Here is a 15,893-nt window from a genome sequence, read left to right on the forward strand (position 1 = left end):
GCTGCTGGGTCATGCAAAGAAGAGGGCGTCTGAGCTCAGCCCTGAAACGCAGGCAGGATTTTAATTGGCAGAGACCAAGGCATGGAGGGTGGTAAAGGACATTAGATATAGACAGCTAATGTTAACAGAGAGACAGAGGAAAGAAGGCAGGAGGACCACCACGGGGACATAGGGACAAGTCCACGAGGAGGACACAGGGAAGCAAGTCAGGAAAGACAGACTGAGGCTAGAATATGTGCGACCCAGCGAGACAGGCACTGTTGGTATTATTTTTCCACCTGACAAAAGAGGATTCAGGGATCACAGATGTGGTTTGCCAAAAGCATTTAGTCATTCAGTCTACTGCTCACCAACTATGCTTATGGTCGCACAGTAGTATTTGTGTAAAAAGAAAAGAATATACACACACACACGTACACAAATATATACACATGCTTGTATACACAGATCCCAGTTTCACAGCAGTGACATTTGGATGAGGAGTGGGACTGTCCTGGTCATTGTAGGATAATTAACAGCATCTTTGGCCTCCACCCACTAGATGCCACCCTTCTCCCCCAGCTGTGACAATCTAAAATGTCTCCAGACATTGCCAAACGTCCCTCAGGGTAAGTGGGCAGACTCACTCACAGCTAAGAACCAGCAACACAGGTTATCTGCCAAAGAACAGATGAGGGGTTGCCGTGATTGAAAGGAAGAGAGAGAATTGGGAGTATCGTGCCGATTGGTACACAGAACTGAATTCTTTTTAAATCATGTTCAATATTACTCCACAAAATGAAATAAAATACTGTTCCCCACAAACGGATCTCCCTGGCAGTAAGCAGTGGAAACTGGCCGGTAACTTCTGATAGCAAGCCTCTCCTCCATCTGCTGCACCACAGCAAATTCACATCAGAGGGGACTGCAAAGCAAAGGGCCAGACGTAGCAAGCACGGGGGACAGGGCACACACTTTCGTGTAAGGATGCGAAGAAGCCACGAATGTCTTTTATGACCTAGCCTTGGAAGTCACACGCCACCGCTGCCTACTGGCCACACAGATCAGCCCTATTCAACAAAGGAACACAAGTACCAGGAAGCATAGGTCATGGGGGCCTCTCGGAGGCTGGCTCCCATACATGCCTTATATGTCCTGATTTTGCTTTAATACTGTAACTACTTCTGTTTCCTCACTGCTTCTTATCTAATGGAGCTAGAGCTTATGACATGTTCCATTTTCTGCTTAACGTGATAGTGCCAAGTAACAGTGCCAAATTTTCCCACCAAGTAGAAATCTACTTAATGAGCTTGGCAAGTCTTTAGAAAAATATTCATCAGGCAGAGTTTAGAGGGTCAAAGAGAGTATAGAGGATCAGAGGAAATATAACACAGATTGAGTAGGATTTCTGATGATAAAATTAAAGCATTTTTCCTTTCAGATGTCAAGGATACAACTATTTGCAATGTTATAGTGGCTGCGATCGCCCTTAGCTATTTAAAATAACGCCTCTCATTACACTGTCCAGTGCTGCGGGTTGACTGTATCCACACCCGGAAATGCATCTGGTTACTGGCCCTCAGCAATGCCCGCCGCTCCTGCCTGCCCACACTCATGGACTCTGGGTGTCCACAGATGGGTCAGAGATCTCAGAACATTCATTTCTTTAGGGGACATGGACAAGCATTCCCACTAGGTTATTCTCCCTACTTCTATAAAGGTTTCAAGGTATTTCCAGAGACATTATAGAGCCTCATTAGACAAGAAACAAATGAAACCTTTCACCATCAACACACCAAACTTTTCCCTTCGTCCAGGATCCCTACCCACCCTCCTCCACTAGCTCACAGACAGTTTACACGTTCAAGCACCTGGTCCTTGGCAAAGAGCAAAACCTCCCAACAAAATGGGGCCTTCCATGACCATGCTCTCTTATCCCCTTTCTGCCCTTCAGCAGAGAGAGGGCAGGTCATAACCTCTTTAAGAACAGAACTGGATTGCTGAAGAGACCTCAGAGGGCTTGTGCCTCCAGGTGAAGTGGCAGCATGAACAAACAATTCCAGGGCATTCCATCTTACTTATAAAGACCAGGACAGACTCTTTTCCACAGAAGGAATCTCTCTCTCTCTCTCTCTCTCTCTCTCTCTCTCTCTCTCTTACACACACACACACACACACACTGTTGAAAAGCTTTTATGACTTCTATCACTCAGAAAAAAGAAAAACACCCTTAGGATGGACACAGGCCTGCACGAGATGGTCCCTACTTTCCTCTGCTTCATCTCACACCAGACTTTCTACTGTCCTTCACAGCCCAGCCTCACTCATCTCCATGCGACATCTTGAATTGACCAGGTTCCCTCCTACCACAAGCCCTTTGCACATGCTGTTTCTTCTGCCTAGAACATATTGTGAGGTTTTATTTAAACTTCGTAATTCCTATTCAGCCTTCAGACCTCCACCCTCATTTTCCTTAAGGAAGCTTCCCCACCCCTCCTATTTCGAAGCGCTTATCACAACTGAATGACACATTTATACATGTGATTAACTGAATACTGTCTGTCTCACCCCTTTGGTCCAGTTAGTCCCACAACCCAACACAGTGCCTGGCATAAATGCAATGCTCAATAGATATTTGTTTAATTAATCAATGACTATAAGTGAACTAGTTACTGATGGAGATTCCAAAAACTGTATCAAGACTTCATTCCCAGCGATCAGGACTTGAGGCTGACTATTTACAGTAACGTCAAATCTCCTGAGTTACTTAAGCCTCGTCCCCTGGCCGTTCCTCATTATGGGGTGAAATGGGCTGCGCTCCCCTATCTCCTCCCAGTGAGCTTAGGGCTAATGTCAGGTGAGGCACCGACGGCATGACTTTTAGACCAGGCACTTCTGTTGCTCTTCCTGAGGCCAGGACAAGGTTTGTCACTCCGTTCGCCACCCAGTTCAGTTTCAACACTTTCTCTTCACACTGCATGTGAATTTGCTGTGATTTTCTGGACCATCTGAGGGTCCTGAAAGCCCTATTTCCATCACCCCTTCCACATTGGAGCTGTGGGAAAATGCCCTTCTGCTTAAGCACACTCCGGAGGCTTCAAAGGACCTCCATTAAAAACTGTCAAATGTCCTACCTGCCCCAGTGTGAGGAGTCTTCCTAATGGCAATTCATCATCAGCTCTTCCTCCTGCACTGATGCTCTCCACAGAACAGCAGCAGCTAAATCTGCTCACCTAAAATCATGACGTCAGACCGAAAAGGAGAGCTCTTTTCATGCTGACGTCCCAACCAGGAAAGGTGGGATGTAAATATTTCATTCTGTGAGGTCCAACCCTCCAGAAATCTTAACTGTAACTGAAATCTAATTACTTTTTTCAATAAATGAAATCTATTTCAACTTGTCCCCTAGGTCAACATTCTTTGTCTTGCCTTTAAGACTACTTAAACGTTCTAGCAATTCTAATTGTTAACTGAATTTACTAAAAGGAATTGGGTAGAAAGACAGCAGGTTGAAGGTGTGCTAATGTGTACAACTCTCCGAGTGGTCCTGGGAAAAGGAAGTATCTTTGTCATTTCTAATTCTTAAGTATATGATACATAAAAGACGCATAGGGTGTCAAATTACAGAACTAATGCGCTATTTCTCTCCTGAATTTTGCCATCTGAAGCAGTGAGCCTTTCCTGATCTCCTAGCCTGCACACGCTTCAACCACAGTGTCTATAACTTTATCATTATTTTATTTGCATGACTTTCTCCCCACAAGACTGTAAAAGATCCTCAAAGTTAGAGACCACAGTCAGATACTTGATGAAAAATGAATGGGCATGTCTGGGACTCTTATTCTGTCTTCAACAAACCCATAGCGAGTGACCCAGCGGCTTGGTTAAAACACCAAGAGTCAAGCGCAGGGATTCCTGCTTACTGTTCACCCCGGCACCCTAAGAGGCTGACCCCAGTCTCTAACTGGACCCAGGACCACAGTCACAGCGGGAAGCGGGCGTATCTAGGGCGTGGATGGAAGATTCCAAAGGAACGTCCCAGGACATCACACCCGTCCTCTTATTTAGCTACTTTTAAATCAATACAAAATGCAGAACAGCGATGCAATTATTAAAAGATGCAAGTAAAAGTTGTAATTATTAAAAGAGTCATTTCTTGGGGGGGAAAAGCTAGAGAGAAAAAAATTAAAAGGAGACCTTTTTTAACCTTGAATCTTCCCCATTTTACTTTTTCTGACGGACAGTCTGTGCCACTCCAGGCTCACTGGAGTCTGTAGAAAAAAAGTATTTTCCTTTACCTGGGCACCTGATTGCATACCCCGCTGCTTCTCCCCTTCACGGCAGTTACCATTCAGAGTAGGTTGACTATCTGAAGTTAACAAGCTGAGGAAATATGAATATTTTAGTTTCCCTCGCGAACCTGGCTCCCTCAGAGAAGACAGAAATGAGATTTTACACTGAATTAGCTCTGTCTGAAGGGAGGTAACTCCACTGATGCTGAGATTAACACTGGTTTTATCATCTGACCCTCTGTTGACCTCATACTTTGAAAGAAACCGTTCACAGACTGGCAAGAAAGAGGGAAGGAAAACTCTAGGAGTGATGTGGGAAAGGAGCACTGAAGCACATACTCGTTTTTTTAAGATTGAGTGACATTTCCAAATTGTTGGGGGAAACACAAACACACAGCCATAATTTGAATAGTTTTGGAGGGAAAAAAAAGTTTCAACATTATTGAATTTGAATAAAATTCCTATAAGGGTTATAGACTATAAAACTTGGGTGTAATGTTGGAAAGAATTTACACTATGAGAAACAGGGCAAGATAAAAGTAGAGAGACTCAGTATATAAATATATAATGCATAAAATAAGCTGCTTTTAGAAGTTTCTCGAATATATTACTAATTAAGCCAAATACAATGCTCTTGCCCTTGTTTTCCCGTTACCGGATTTGGCTGCTTCTCTTTAGGTATCTGCGTCTGTGTCCTCCTCTTTTTCCTCCTGTTCTAAACCTCTGTTTTCTTCTCTCTGCCCCATCAAAGGCCCCCAGGAGTGTCCCCCCACCCCTGTGGACTCGCTCACCACCCTACCAATGGGCTGCTCTGCCTCTCTCACTAGCCGCCTGCACCCAGAGGCCCCACTGGAACTTCCCCAATCCCAGGAAGGCCTCCTTCCAGGCCCAGATGGAACACCTTGGGACACCTTGGTCTTAATTTTGTTTCTCCTTTCTCCCTCAACCCCGTCACCGTGTCCCCTGTGGGGTCTCTCCTGTCAGTCCTGCCTCTCCTCAGCCCCTACCTACATCTCATTCCTCCTCATTCCTTACTTCTAACCATTCTTCCAATTTCTAACCTCTCCGACCTCGAGGTCACACCACTATAAAGTCATGCCCCTATTAGGTCCCTAATGAAAAAAACATCAAGTGCTCCCTCACCAAATAAAAACCACTCATTTGTTGCAGTATTACGGTATTCAAATAGTCTTCACAATCTCACTCTACCTCACCTTTTCTATTTTAAATCTTTTTGGGTTGTTATTAAAACAAACAAACAAAAATCTTTTTATTAAAAAAAAATTCAAACATTAGCAAAAGTAGAAAGAATAGTATAATTAACTCTTACTGATCTATCACCCAGCTTTAACAGTTATCAACATACAGCTAATACTGTTTCATCCATGCCTCTATTCCCTTTCTCCCCCGAGTGGATTATTTTAAAACAAATACCAGATAGCCCATTAGTCCCATATGTTTTACCCATACGTCCCTCAGTAAGTTCCTTTAAAATATAAAGATTCTTTAAACAATAACTATATTATCACTCCTAAAAATGTTTACATTATTTCTTAATATTAAGTATGGAGACAGTGTTTAAATGTCCCCAGTAATTTCAAATATTTCTTGTTTGTTACAGTTGGCTTGAATTGGGATCCATGCTTTGGATCTGGGTCCCTGCCTCTTAAAAGTTTCTTTTAATCTGGAGCTATCTTAACTTCTATTGCCCCACAAGGCTCCAGCCCAAACACACATCTCACTTTTTCACCCACAAGGAGTTGCTCATACCCAAAATGTCCTCAGCCCCCATGCTCACGTGTCTGAATAGCACTCAACTTTAACTAACAGCCCCACCTGCACACTGCCCTCTCCAGGGGCCCTTTCCTGTTTGCCAGTTCCTATAGCACTTTGTCTCCACTTCATGTGGGGCATCGTTCTTTCCTACGCTCTCATCAGCCTGAGTGTTACTGACCGCCCCTTCAGTCTTCTGGAAGGTAGAGTTATCTGAGTTATCCTCAAAACCCTCAACTAACTTCGCACAATACTTTGTACTTGGCACTTGTTCAGTAAGTAAATCTGTAAATGTTGTATCTCACCCATCTTCCTCCTCCCTCCTCTTCCCTTTCATCCATTCATTGAGGAGATACTTAATTGCTTAACTGCGGTATATTGGGCACTCTGGAAGTGCCTAATGGTCCAGAAGTGACATTACCCAACACGAAAACAAAGTGGCTCTTTATCAACCTCAAAATACCTGCAGCTTTTCAACGCAAAAGTAGCCTTTCCAAGATCAACATTAGCATTATGATATCGCTCCCAACAGACAAGATTTGTTCATTTTTATGAGAAACCATTTTAATTCATAAATGAGGCCAAAAATAGACTAATGGCTATCCTCGGGATTGTCGGGACTCAGAGGGCATCTTCCCTTTTGTCTGTTCATTCCCCTAATCCACAAACATGTACTTAACACCTATTAAGTGCCAAGCACACTGGGGATGCCTAATGGAAAAATGAGGACGGTCCTTCGTAAACAAGGAAGAGAAAACCAAGAACAAAATTTTCAACAATACCAGGTCCCTGGAAACTGTAAGGTCCGAAAGGGAACTAAGGAAGTTCCTGGAGGAGCTAGAATTTGAACTAAGTCTACTCTCTGAGAGATCTGAAAATAGTAGAGTCTGAGCTTCTCTTCTACACAAGAGTTGGAGGCAGAAAGGGGAAAGGATGAGAGAGAGAAGCTAACAGCTGTGGACATTCTTCATTCTACTCCCAGACGGCCGTCATTCCCATTCCCATTGATTGTCCATTTCTGCACGTGGATTCCAGCCATCGCCACAAACCCAAGCAGAAAGAGGCCATTTCCTTTTTAAAACTAGAAGAAGTCTAAAAGGACGTAACAGAAAAAAATATGTTACGAAATAAGGTGTCAAAGTCCTTACCAGCCCTTTCAAAGAATGTTTGATAAATAGAAACCCCTTTCTAACAGACTTCAAAGATCCATTTCCCTTTGGAACTGGAATGGAAGGAGCACACCTAATGACCAAACCACCCGTGCACAGAAGAAGAGCAGTTCATTCTGTTGCACGAGGAATCCCCGCATAACCAAGGAGCTCATGAATTCTCTGTTGAGCAATCAACCTGTTCTTAAAAAGGTGAGGCTATTTGGGTCTACAAAAACCACTTTTACAGAGTATTTGTTTGGAATACCTATAAAATGTTCTTAATATACTTTGACGGTTTTCACCACATGTTCCAGTAATTTAAAACTTTTAGTGCTCAAGTTCAGGCCAGGATGAAATATTTGTTATTTGACAATGATAAATACAAGCACTTTAGGGGTGTTTGGCCCTGGGGCAGCAGCAAAAATTAGAAAAATTGATGACAGGAGGTTGGGCTGCCTCCTAAGATTTACCAAGGAAATAAACTTTTAATGCAATGTACAGTTCCTTCATAAAATGTCAGCTTTTAGGTGGGTGGGTCCTTCCCAAGGGCAGGAAAAGGATAAAGAAAGGCTAGTGAACAGATTTAAGCAATACTCCTTACCAAGTTAAAAAATTATATTTAATTCACTCTCTTCCAAGTAGCTAATAGAATACTAAAATTCTAGTATATAATACCCACACATAAATAATATAACAAAAAGGCAGCATCTGTCCACTAAATTGACATAATTTTTTCCATTAACTATGCGTCTGCCACATTTGTTCAGTAACCACCATTAGAAGCAAAAGCTAAGGTGTAAAAACACAATCATGATCCCCTTTGAGAAACCACAGGGAAACTTAACAGCAGCCACAGAAATTCACAGAGTAATAGCAGAGTTTCCTAAAACACCTCCCACATCATTGTTGGAGAAAATCCAGCAGCAACCACACTACAGGGACTGAAAACTCAGTGAAGAAGGGAATTTGTCCTCCACTTACGTTCACTCATCAGACATCGCACAGATGTGAGTGTGTGCCGGGCCCTGTGCTAAATAAGCCCAAGGAACAAAGATCACACACTGTCGACCTGAGATGTGTTTGCGCTTTGTGATTCTTTTTTTTTTTTTCTTTTTCTTTTTAATTTGAAGCACTGCTTAAAAGTTAGATCTCACACCAACATCCAGATATCTGGCTTCTCTTTCAAAATGGAGAGATCTAGCAACATGGGCCCAGCATTCCTTCACTGGCAACTTGGAGCTGTATCAAAAAAAAAGCTGACCCTACACAAAGGACACACTTTCAGGCTTGTCACAGTCCCCACCATGCCCTACTGTCACCCCAACAACACACCCAGAGCTTCACTCATTTATGTCCTTATCTGGGCCCTGGAGCACTTGAGTTTGCCACTCCCAATCTAGGGAATAAACGGGGGGGATAAAAATGGCCCCTGTGCCATTTTTAGCTCAGAGTCTAACGGAGTCCATAGACATGACGATACATTACAGCATGGTATGATACAAACTAATCATTCCTGGTAGAGAAGTAACCAGAAGAAACCCTAAGGAAGGTGGACTAACTCCATCAAGGGGAGTGCAGGTATATGGGGCACCTTCAAAGAAGTGAGAACATTGGGGGGAGGGTCTTGAAGGATGAAAAGAGGTTGGTCAAGCAGAAAAGTGGAAGGAAGTCACTCCACATGTACAAAAAGGAATATGGAGTTTTCTGGAGACAGGTTTAGGAAGAGAAGGGACTTCTATTGCCTACCATGCTAACAATTTTAGAACTTAAGTCTGGGCAAACAGGGAGCCAAGCAAGTTATTCAAGCAGAGGCTGACGTGATCAGATCTGTTCTTTTAAGAAAAGCTGTTGGCAGCAGTGTAGAATATGACCTAGGGCCAAGAGCCTTGCTGGAACGTACCTCACTGGATGTTAAGGTGAAGCCTTTTTGTGTTAGCTTCCTGGTGCTCAGAAACCTTGCATTCTCTACCAGTGATATATGCCTTGGCCAACTCACCCGTTATTTCTTTCACAGACTGAGATGGGTCAATGCAGTTATCTTTCTTAAACTGACATAGTGAAAGTGCTGTGAACTAACACAAAATATTGACCAGGTCAAAACGCAATAGCCTACGTCTCTACGGATTATCTCGACTCCATACAACTAAGATATCCTCTCTCACCTACCATGTTTCCCTTCTCCACTTATATAATATCTGTGACAGTGGAGGACCTAGAGGCTTCCAATAAAATATCTTGCATCCCATGTGTGAGCCAAGTTTAATTTTCCTAGAGTCAAATCACTAAACATGGCTAAACACCATCCTCAACTACCCTTCAATGAGTATAGAATGTTAACTTGAGCTTTAATGCAGTGTTTGAAAGTGATACAGACATGATGGGTTCAAAGGAGAATCGTTTTACTCAGCAGCCTATTGGCATGTCCCCCAGGAAGCCACAGCACATAAAGGCCAATAGCAGGGACACTGGGCTGTTGCACAGAAAGGAAGTGAGGTGGAAAAAACAGACATCCCCTGAAAGCAATGAAAATTCAATCAGTTTCGCTTTTCTCCCTCAACTAGAGCATCTGTCAAAAGAAGCTAAGATAGGCAAATCATTGAGAGGCTTTCTTTTTAACTGTCTCCATTATAATAACCCCCAAACAGACTATTTCCCAGACTTTTTATTGTTATAACAAACAAACCCATCTTTCATTTCTTGTCACTTGCAATTAGCATGCCATAATTGAAAATCAGTGAATCACGATGGAGCTTAGTGGAGGGAGGCCCACTGGTGCTGTGCTTTCACTGCAATCATCACAGAATAAACAAACAATACCAAGAGTTCTTTCCTCATCGTCTTTGACCTATACATTGCAGAGAATGAAAAATTTATAGTCTGTAATTCTCCTCTTTCCCTAAAGATGGCACGATATTGCAAAGCATTTTCCCCTTCAAAACTGCTTTTCTCTTCTTCAACAGCCAGCATGAGGCCCGCACCAAAAGATTTCAACATAATTTAGAATCTATCTGTAGGAGCCAAGAATTCAATTAAGAGAAAAATTATCTTGCAAGGGTTTCGGCAATTCAGCCAATTAACCCTCTCGTAACTTTGCTGAGCAAAGAACTTGGATTGTCTAACAAAAGGCTTCACAAGCCAGAAGGAACTGGCTATGGCAGGGGTGAAGGATTCCAGAAATCTGGGTCTTGTCTGCAATCCTGCCCATTAGCAAAGCCACACAATGCCCCAGGCCTCTGACCTGTAGGAATGCCTAGAGCTTATCCTCTGTGAACACGCTCTATTTCCACGATCTGATGAAACCGAGTTTCACTCCGTAATGAACAAGAAGAAAGACAATTGGCATTGGTGTGGGAGAAGTGGTCTTGCCCTGTTATCTGTGCCCAAGCTAGCGTCTCTTGCCCCATCCCAACTCCCACTACGGTCTGACCGACTGGGTAGGTTGACTCACTTTGGTTGCTTCTTCCACACTCTCCCTCAGGGCCTGCAGCTCGGCGTCATACTGCTCCTTCAGCTTCTCCATCTCCTGGTCATGACTGGAAACCTCTTCTTTCAGGGCTCCCTTCAGGGCCGTGAGTTCACGTTCCCGCTTCCTCAAGAGGTCTTCCTGCTCCTCTTTGGCGATAAGCAGATCTTGAAGGTCCTGTTTTGCCTGTAAGAGTTCCTAAACAGAGGAATCATAAAGAGGGAGTGAAATTAACCATCTTTGTCAAGCGGCCCTGCTTCTCCCCTCCAGCTGTACCACCCAGATAAGCAGCCGTACTCTCATCTGTCCTCCCCTCTCTCTTCTTCCTCACACACCGGTTTAGGTTATCTCTTCCTCTCCCCCTCTCACTCCTCAGAGGCCATCATTCCCCTTGATTTGACTATCTTAGCTTTCTTTAGATTTGGGGGAGAAAAGGGAAACTGATTCAATTTTCATTGCTTTGAGGGGTTACGTCTGTCTTTCCCATCTCATGTCACTTCTGTGTCAGAGTCTTGCTGTTAGCCCTTGCTATTGGCCTTTATGTGCTGTTACTTCATGGCGGACATGCCGACTTGCTGGCCTCACTTACTTCACACACCCCCGAAAGTCCTTAACCCATCCTGCCAGCACCCTGCCCCATTCTCCTTCTATCTGAGCAGGGCAAAATATTCACATTTTCTCCTCAGCTGTTCAGACTTCAAAAGGAAAGACATAAAATTGAGGCAACAAGTTCCATGACAAATCGCATTACCTAAACCTAAGTGCGTTCTGCCAAAAGCTCAATAGGAATTCCTTTCATTTTCCCATCTTTGTCCTAGACCTGCTCAGCTCTCCGCAAGCTCAGAACCTGCCCTCTCTTGCAGACACCCTTACTTCACCGTCGGCCGGGACTTGGGCATGACTGCCTCAGCTCCCTCTCACCCTAGTTCTACTACAAACTTCAGGCCTCGTCCCCAATAGGCAGCCGCTTTGCAATGAGCTGTCCTTTGCCAGCCTGCTCCAAGGTTATCTTTTTTTTTTCTTTTTCCTGTCATTTTGTCCTTTTCTGCTTCCTTACATCTATGTCCTTTCCCTCAGGACACAAGAATCCTCTGAGTCAAGGGGGGAAAAAAATAAAACAAAGCTTTACCACCAAACTTTGTGAAAGTATAATTTCTGTTCACTGCCTCTTCTTGACCACCTATTATTATTCTCTCCTTAATCTCTTGCTGTATGGCTTTTGTTCCTACCTGATTGGGACTGCCCCTTCCAAGGTTATAGTGACCTCTTAATCACGGCATCCGATGGCCTCAGGTCCTCACTTTTCTTGATCCCTCTTTGATCCTCTCCACCTGTCTCCTTAAAATTCTCCTTTGCCTTGCAATCCAAAGACACTACAGTCTCCTCTTTTTTTTCCCTCAGGCCACTTTTTCTGTGACCGTCTTTTCTGGTTTTTCTCTCCCCCTCTTCCCAAAAGCTAAGATGATCCCCCAAGAATGCAACTTTGCATTCTTTCTTCTTTCTTGGCAAGCTCACCTATCTTTCTCCAACTATGAATTCTAAGGAAATTCTAAGTAATTCCCTAACCTTTACCTCCAACTCCTATCTGAATTCAGACCTGCACTTCCAGTGACCTGCTAGGCACATCCACCTGGAAATACAACAGGCACCTCAGATGCAGTAGATTTCTGTTTTCCAGTGAATTCATCATGTTCCTTCCTTTCCTCTTCCTCTGTTAATGACTCTTGTGAATGGCACCCCCTACTTAGGAGCTTGGCAGCACCCTTGACGTCTCTTGGCCTCGTCCTTCACAACCAAACAGTTCTCTGTAACAGCTTCGATCCCTTCCCTCACTTCTCTGGTTTAGGCTCTCATCACCTCCTGCCCAGATGGCTTGCAATAGCCACCCAACTGCTCCCCACATCCAATCTCTCACCTGCAGCCTCTGTGACATTATGCATATGGCATCCTCTGTCTGAAGTGCCCTTCTTCCTTCTCAGTCTCTGCCTTTCAGAAAATCTCAGCTATGAGACTCAGATATAATATGACCTCCTCCAAGAAGTCTTCCTCGAATCTCCTTCTCCATTTCACTTTAGCTTACTTATCACAGCATTTAACACTTTTACCTTGTAGTCCATACATTTATTTTCCTATCTCTTGCTAGACTGTCAGCTCCTCGAAAGAAGGATATAGATCTGATTTATTATATTTTTGATGCATGGATCAATGACATCAGGAATGTGTCTATTCTGGATATAAATATACTAACAGTACACCAGGAGTCTGCAGATACCAGAATTCTAGTCTGGTTTTTTTTCCCACTGGTAGCTTCTGAGTAAATATACATCCTATTCTCTGGGAACTCCAAGAAATGGTTGCCATCTGCAGACCCAAGCTACTTTCCATTCAAGAAGGTGTCATTGATAAGTGTAGCTGACAATGGAATCTCTTTCCTTTTCTTTAGGACAAGCACATCCATTGAACCAGGGGAATCTCTCTGCAATCCCAGGATAGCGCTGCATTGCATAGATCAAGACTTAGCTTTTCAGGAATCTAGCTACAGGCATTGATTGAAAAGCTCAAATGAAACGTCAAGAGTTGCTAGGGCAACTCGGCTCTTCCAAAGCACCAAGCACAGTAAGCAAATCTTATGAAAATATACCCCATCCTGATATTTATCAAAGGGGGTGACCTGCAGCTGCGGCTGCCAAGCCCCTTCTTAGGATTAGCAGAGACTCCCCCATCACTGTTGTGACTGGCTCCTCTTTTAGGTCTTCCCGGAGCCTCCTGCCAGCCTCTTCACCACAGCCCTGTGAATCTAACCTGTTTCCTGCTCTTACTCTCACACGTTTCTCAATTGTTTTGACGATAAGGCAGTTCCTCTTCCCACACTTATCTTTTCCAGGATGTATCTGTGTTTTGAGTTGCCTTTTGTGTACTACTGCCAATGCATGTCAAGAACCTCGGTTTCTATGGTCTATTCTACACCAACATGCTTTTATCTGGGGCTGGGGCTGTTGTGTAAATGGACTATGTTGCACAAATCCAATCAGATTACCCCTCACCCTATCACTTAGTAGCACTTGAAGCTTTCCAGGGTAGAGACCAAAAAGCACAGGAGATTTCAAAAACTTCACTTCATCACCTCAGTGGCTTTACTGACAATTATATCAAGCCAAAGAAGGGAGAGAAAATATATTAACTTCAAACTATAAGTCCACACCCATTAGAGATGAATATGCTTCTCTACAGACTCCAATCAAAGAAAACAAAAGAAAACTTTGGCTATTCAGAATCAGTGCTTTCAAAACCTACATGCATCCAGGCTAGTTGTACACATGAAAACAGCCAAGAGATAAAAACCCAATGCGTATGAGTGTGTGTTTGAGGGAGGCGGGGGAAGAAGCTATAAAAGTTGACTGTGTTTGGTACTTACTACCTTATATGACTTATGCTAAACATTTTCAAAAATCCTAGGAGCTAAATATTATTATTCTCACTCAGAAATGAAAACACAAAACAAAACTGGAGCTCTGAGATGCTAACATGCGTAAGAGTGGACAGCGTATAAGTGGTAGAGCCAAGACTGGGACTCAGATTGGATGCCAGTGCCAGTATCCTCCTCCTACAGCCTCTGCAAGCCTGACAACAGAACGACACACTCAGGAGGGGCTGCAAAGCAAGCACTTACACTGTGCTCTGTCTTAGATGCAAATAGAACGGAGCACTGTTTGGCTGGAAGCACCTGTAAGGAGGTCCACCTTTTTAAACTAAAGCAAAGAAACATGACCAGAACCTAAAAGGCAGGAAGAAAAGTTGAGAAAAATGATGCTCTGGGACTAGCTGTTATTAGCAGTAGCCAGTGGCTGTCCTGACAGCAGGTACATGAGACACACACCAGAATGTCCACAGCAGCAATTTATGTGCCCACAGCACCTAGTCACAAGTATTCCATGTCAAAATGAGAAAAATACTGATCTAGACTCTCTTCTATGTAAATGCTTCCCAGAGGTTCTGGCCCATGCTCAATGAAAGGGTAAATAACAGGTTTTATATCAAAACTAGAGCTAACAGAGAATTATGCATTTTTTTTCCCAGAAGGATGGCCTAGAAAGTGTAACACGGTTGGTAAGAAACATGAATTTTTTTTAGTTTTTTTTGCATTAAAATTTGTATAATGTTCAGTAACATCACAAGGTGCACTGAGAAAAAAGAAGTTATCATTATTTTAAAGACCTCATTTCTGAGCACAGTCTATCCCCAGATCAATACAATTTCATAACCAGAATATCTTACTGATATTTTATTGATCTTAAGGACTTGCATCTTTGTAAATGCCAGGAATAAAACACAACAAGGCAACTGCAGTGAGGCCCAGCTGCCAGCACTGGAGGCACCCATCAAAGATGACTATTGGTAATTAGAAAACTCCACTGTCGTGGCACTTAGAGAGATATCTGATGTTTACCCATTTCCCCCAGAATGGAGGGAAACATGTTTATGGACAAAGAAGTGGCTGAAAACCTGTTCTATAATCATTTTTGTAATTTGAGTTAAAAAAAAATTCAGAACCATCGGTTATTTACGAATAAAAAATCATCCTATTGTTGGTCAATTATATGGCTTATCCAGAGAAAACAGGGTATTTTCTACTGTTTCTTTCTTCCTTCTTTCCTTTTTTTTTTTTAACTAGTTTATTCTCTTAATGTTACTTTACCTCTTCCATATAGGGACCCAATGTTATTTAACAAAATATGAAGTAGTATTAGAAGAGATTTCATGAAAAATCTGGTGCATTGCACAGGACTCACAAAATATAGGGCCGTCAGCCTTTTTCAAACATCAAAAAGCACAAGTGTTTAATGTTCATTGTGTGTTAAGTGTCTGTCCTGAGCCAAATGCCAAGGAAAACTTGGCCACAACTGTAATCTGTTATCAGATTCCCCAGGCCATTTCTTATTAAGATATGAAGAATAAACTGAAAGTGACAAGGAGATGGACTCTATTTTACTAGTGAGGAGAGAAACCAGAGATCGTGTTTTAAATGTTGTTGAGAAGTCATAGGAAACTGATGAAAAATAATGAAAACGATTTCCCAGAGAGAGAGAACCCCACTTTGGCATAGAGAAGCTAACTGGTCCCTAACTCATCTTGCAGAAAGGCAGCAGGAGATGATATAGTTCCTGTTACAGGAAGAGACAACCAAAAGACAGCACCATCAAGAATGTTTTTAAGAAAAGATGTGCTGTTTCCCTT

At 42.9% G+C, this 15,893-nt stretch overlaps 1 protein-coding gene across 4 annotated transcripts in view; it reads right to left on the bottom strand.

The window, feature by feature from the left end:
* Window positions 1-15,893, bottom strand: part of CGNL1 (cingulin like 1) — a 142,352-nt gene that overhangs the window by 62,012 nt on the left and 64,447 nt on the right. For all 4 annotated transcript variants that reach the window (XM_033108213.1, XM_033108212.1, XM_033108209.1 and 1 more), the window contains exon 8: window positions 10,644-10,856. In XM_033108213.1, the coding sequence (XP_032964104.1) occupies window positions 10,644-10,856 (213 nt within the window). The remainder of the gene's footprint in view (window positions 1-10,643; window positions 10,857-15,893) is intronic.

Source organism: Rhinolophus ferrumequinum, chromosome 6 (assembly GCF_004115265.2).
Source record: "Rhinolophus ferrumequinum isolate MPI-CBG mRhiFer1 chromosome 6, mRhiFer1_v1.p, whole genome shotgun sequence".
Lineage (NCBI taxonomy): Eukaryota > Metazoa > Chordata > Mammalia > Chiroptera > Rhinolophidae > Rhinolophus > Rhinolophus ferrumequinum.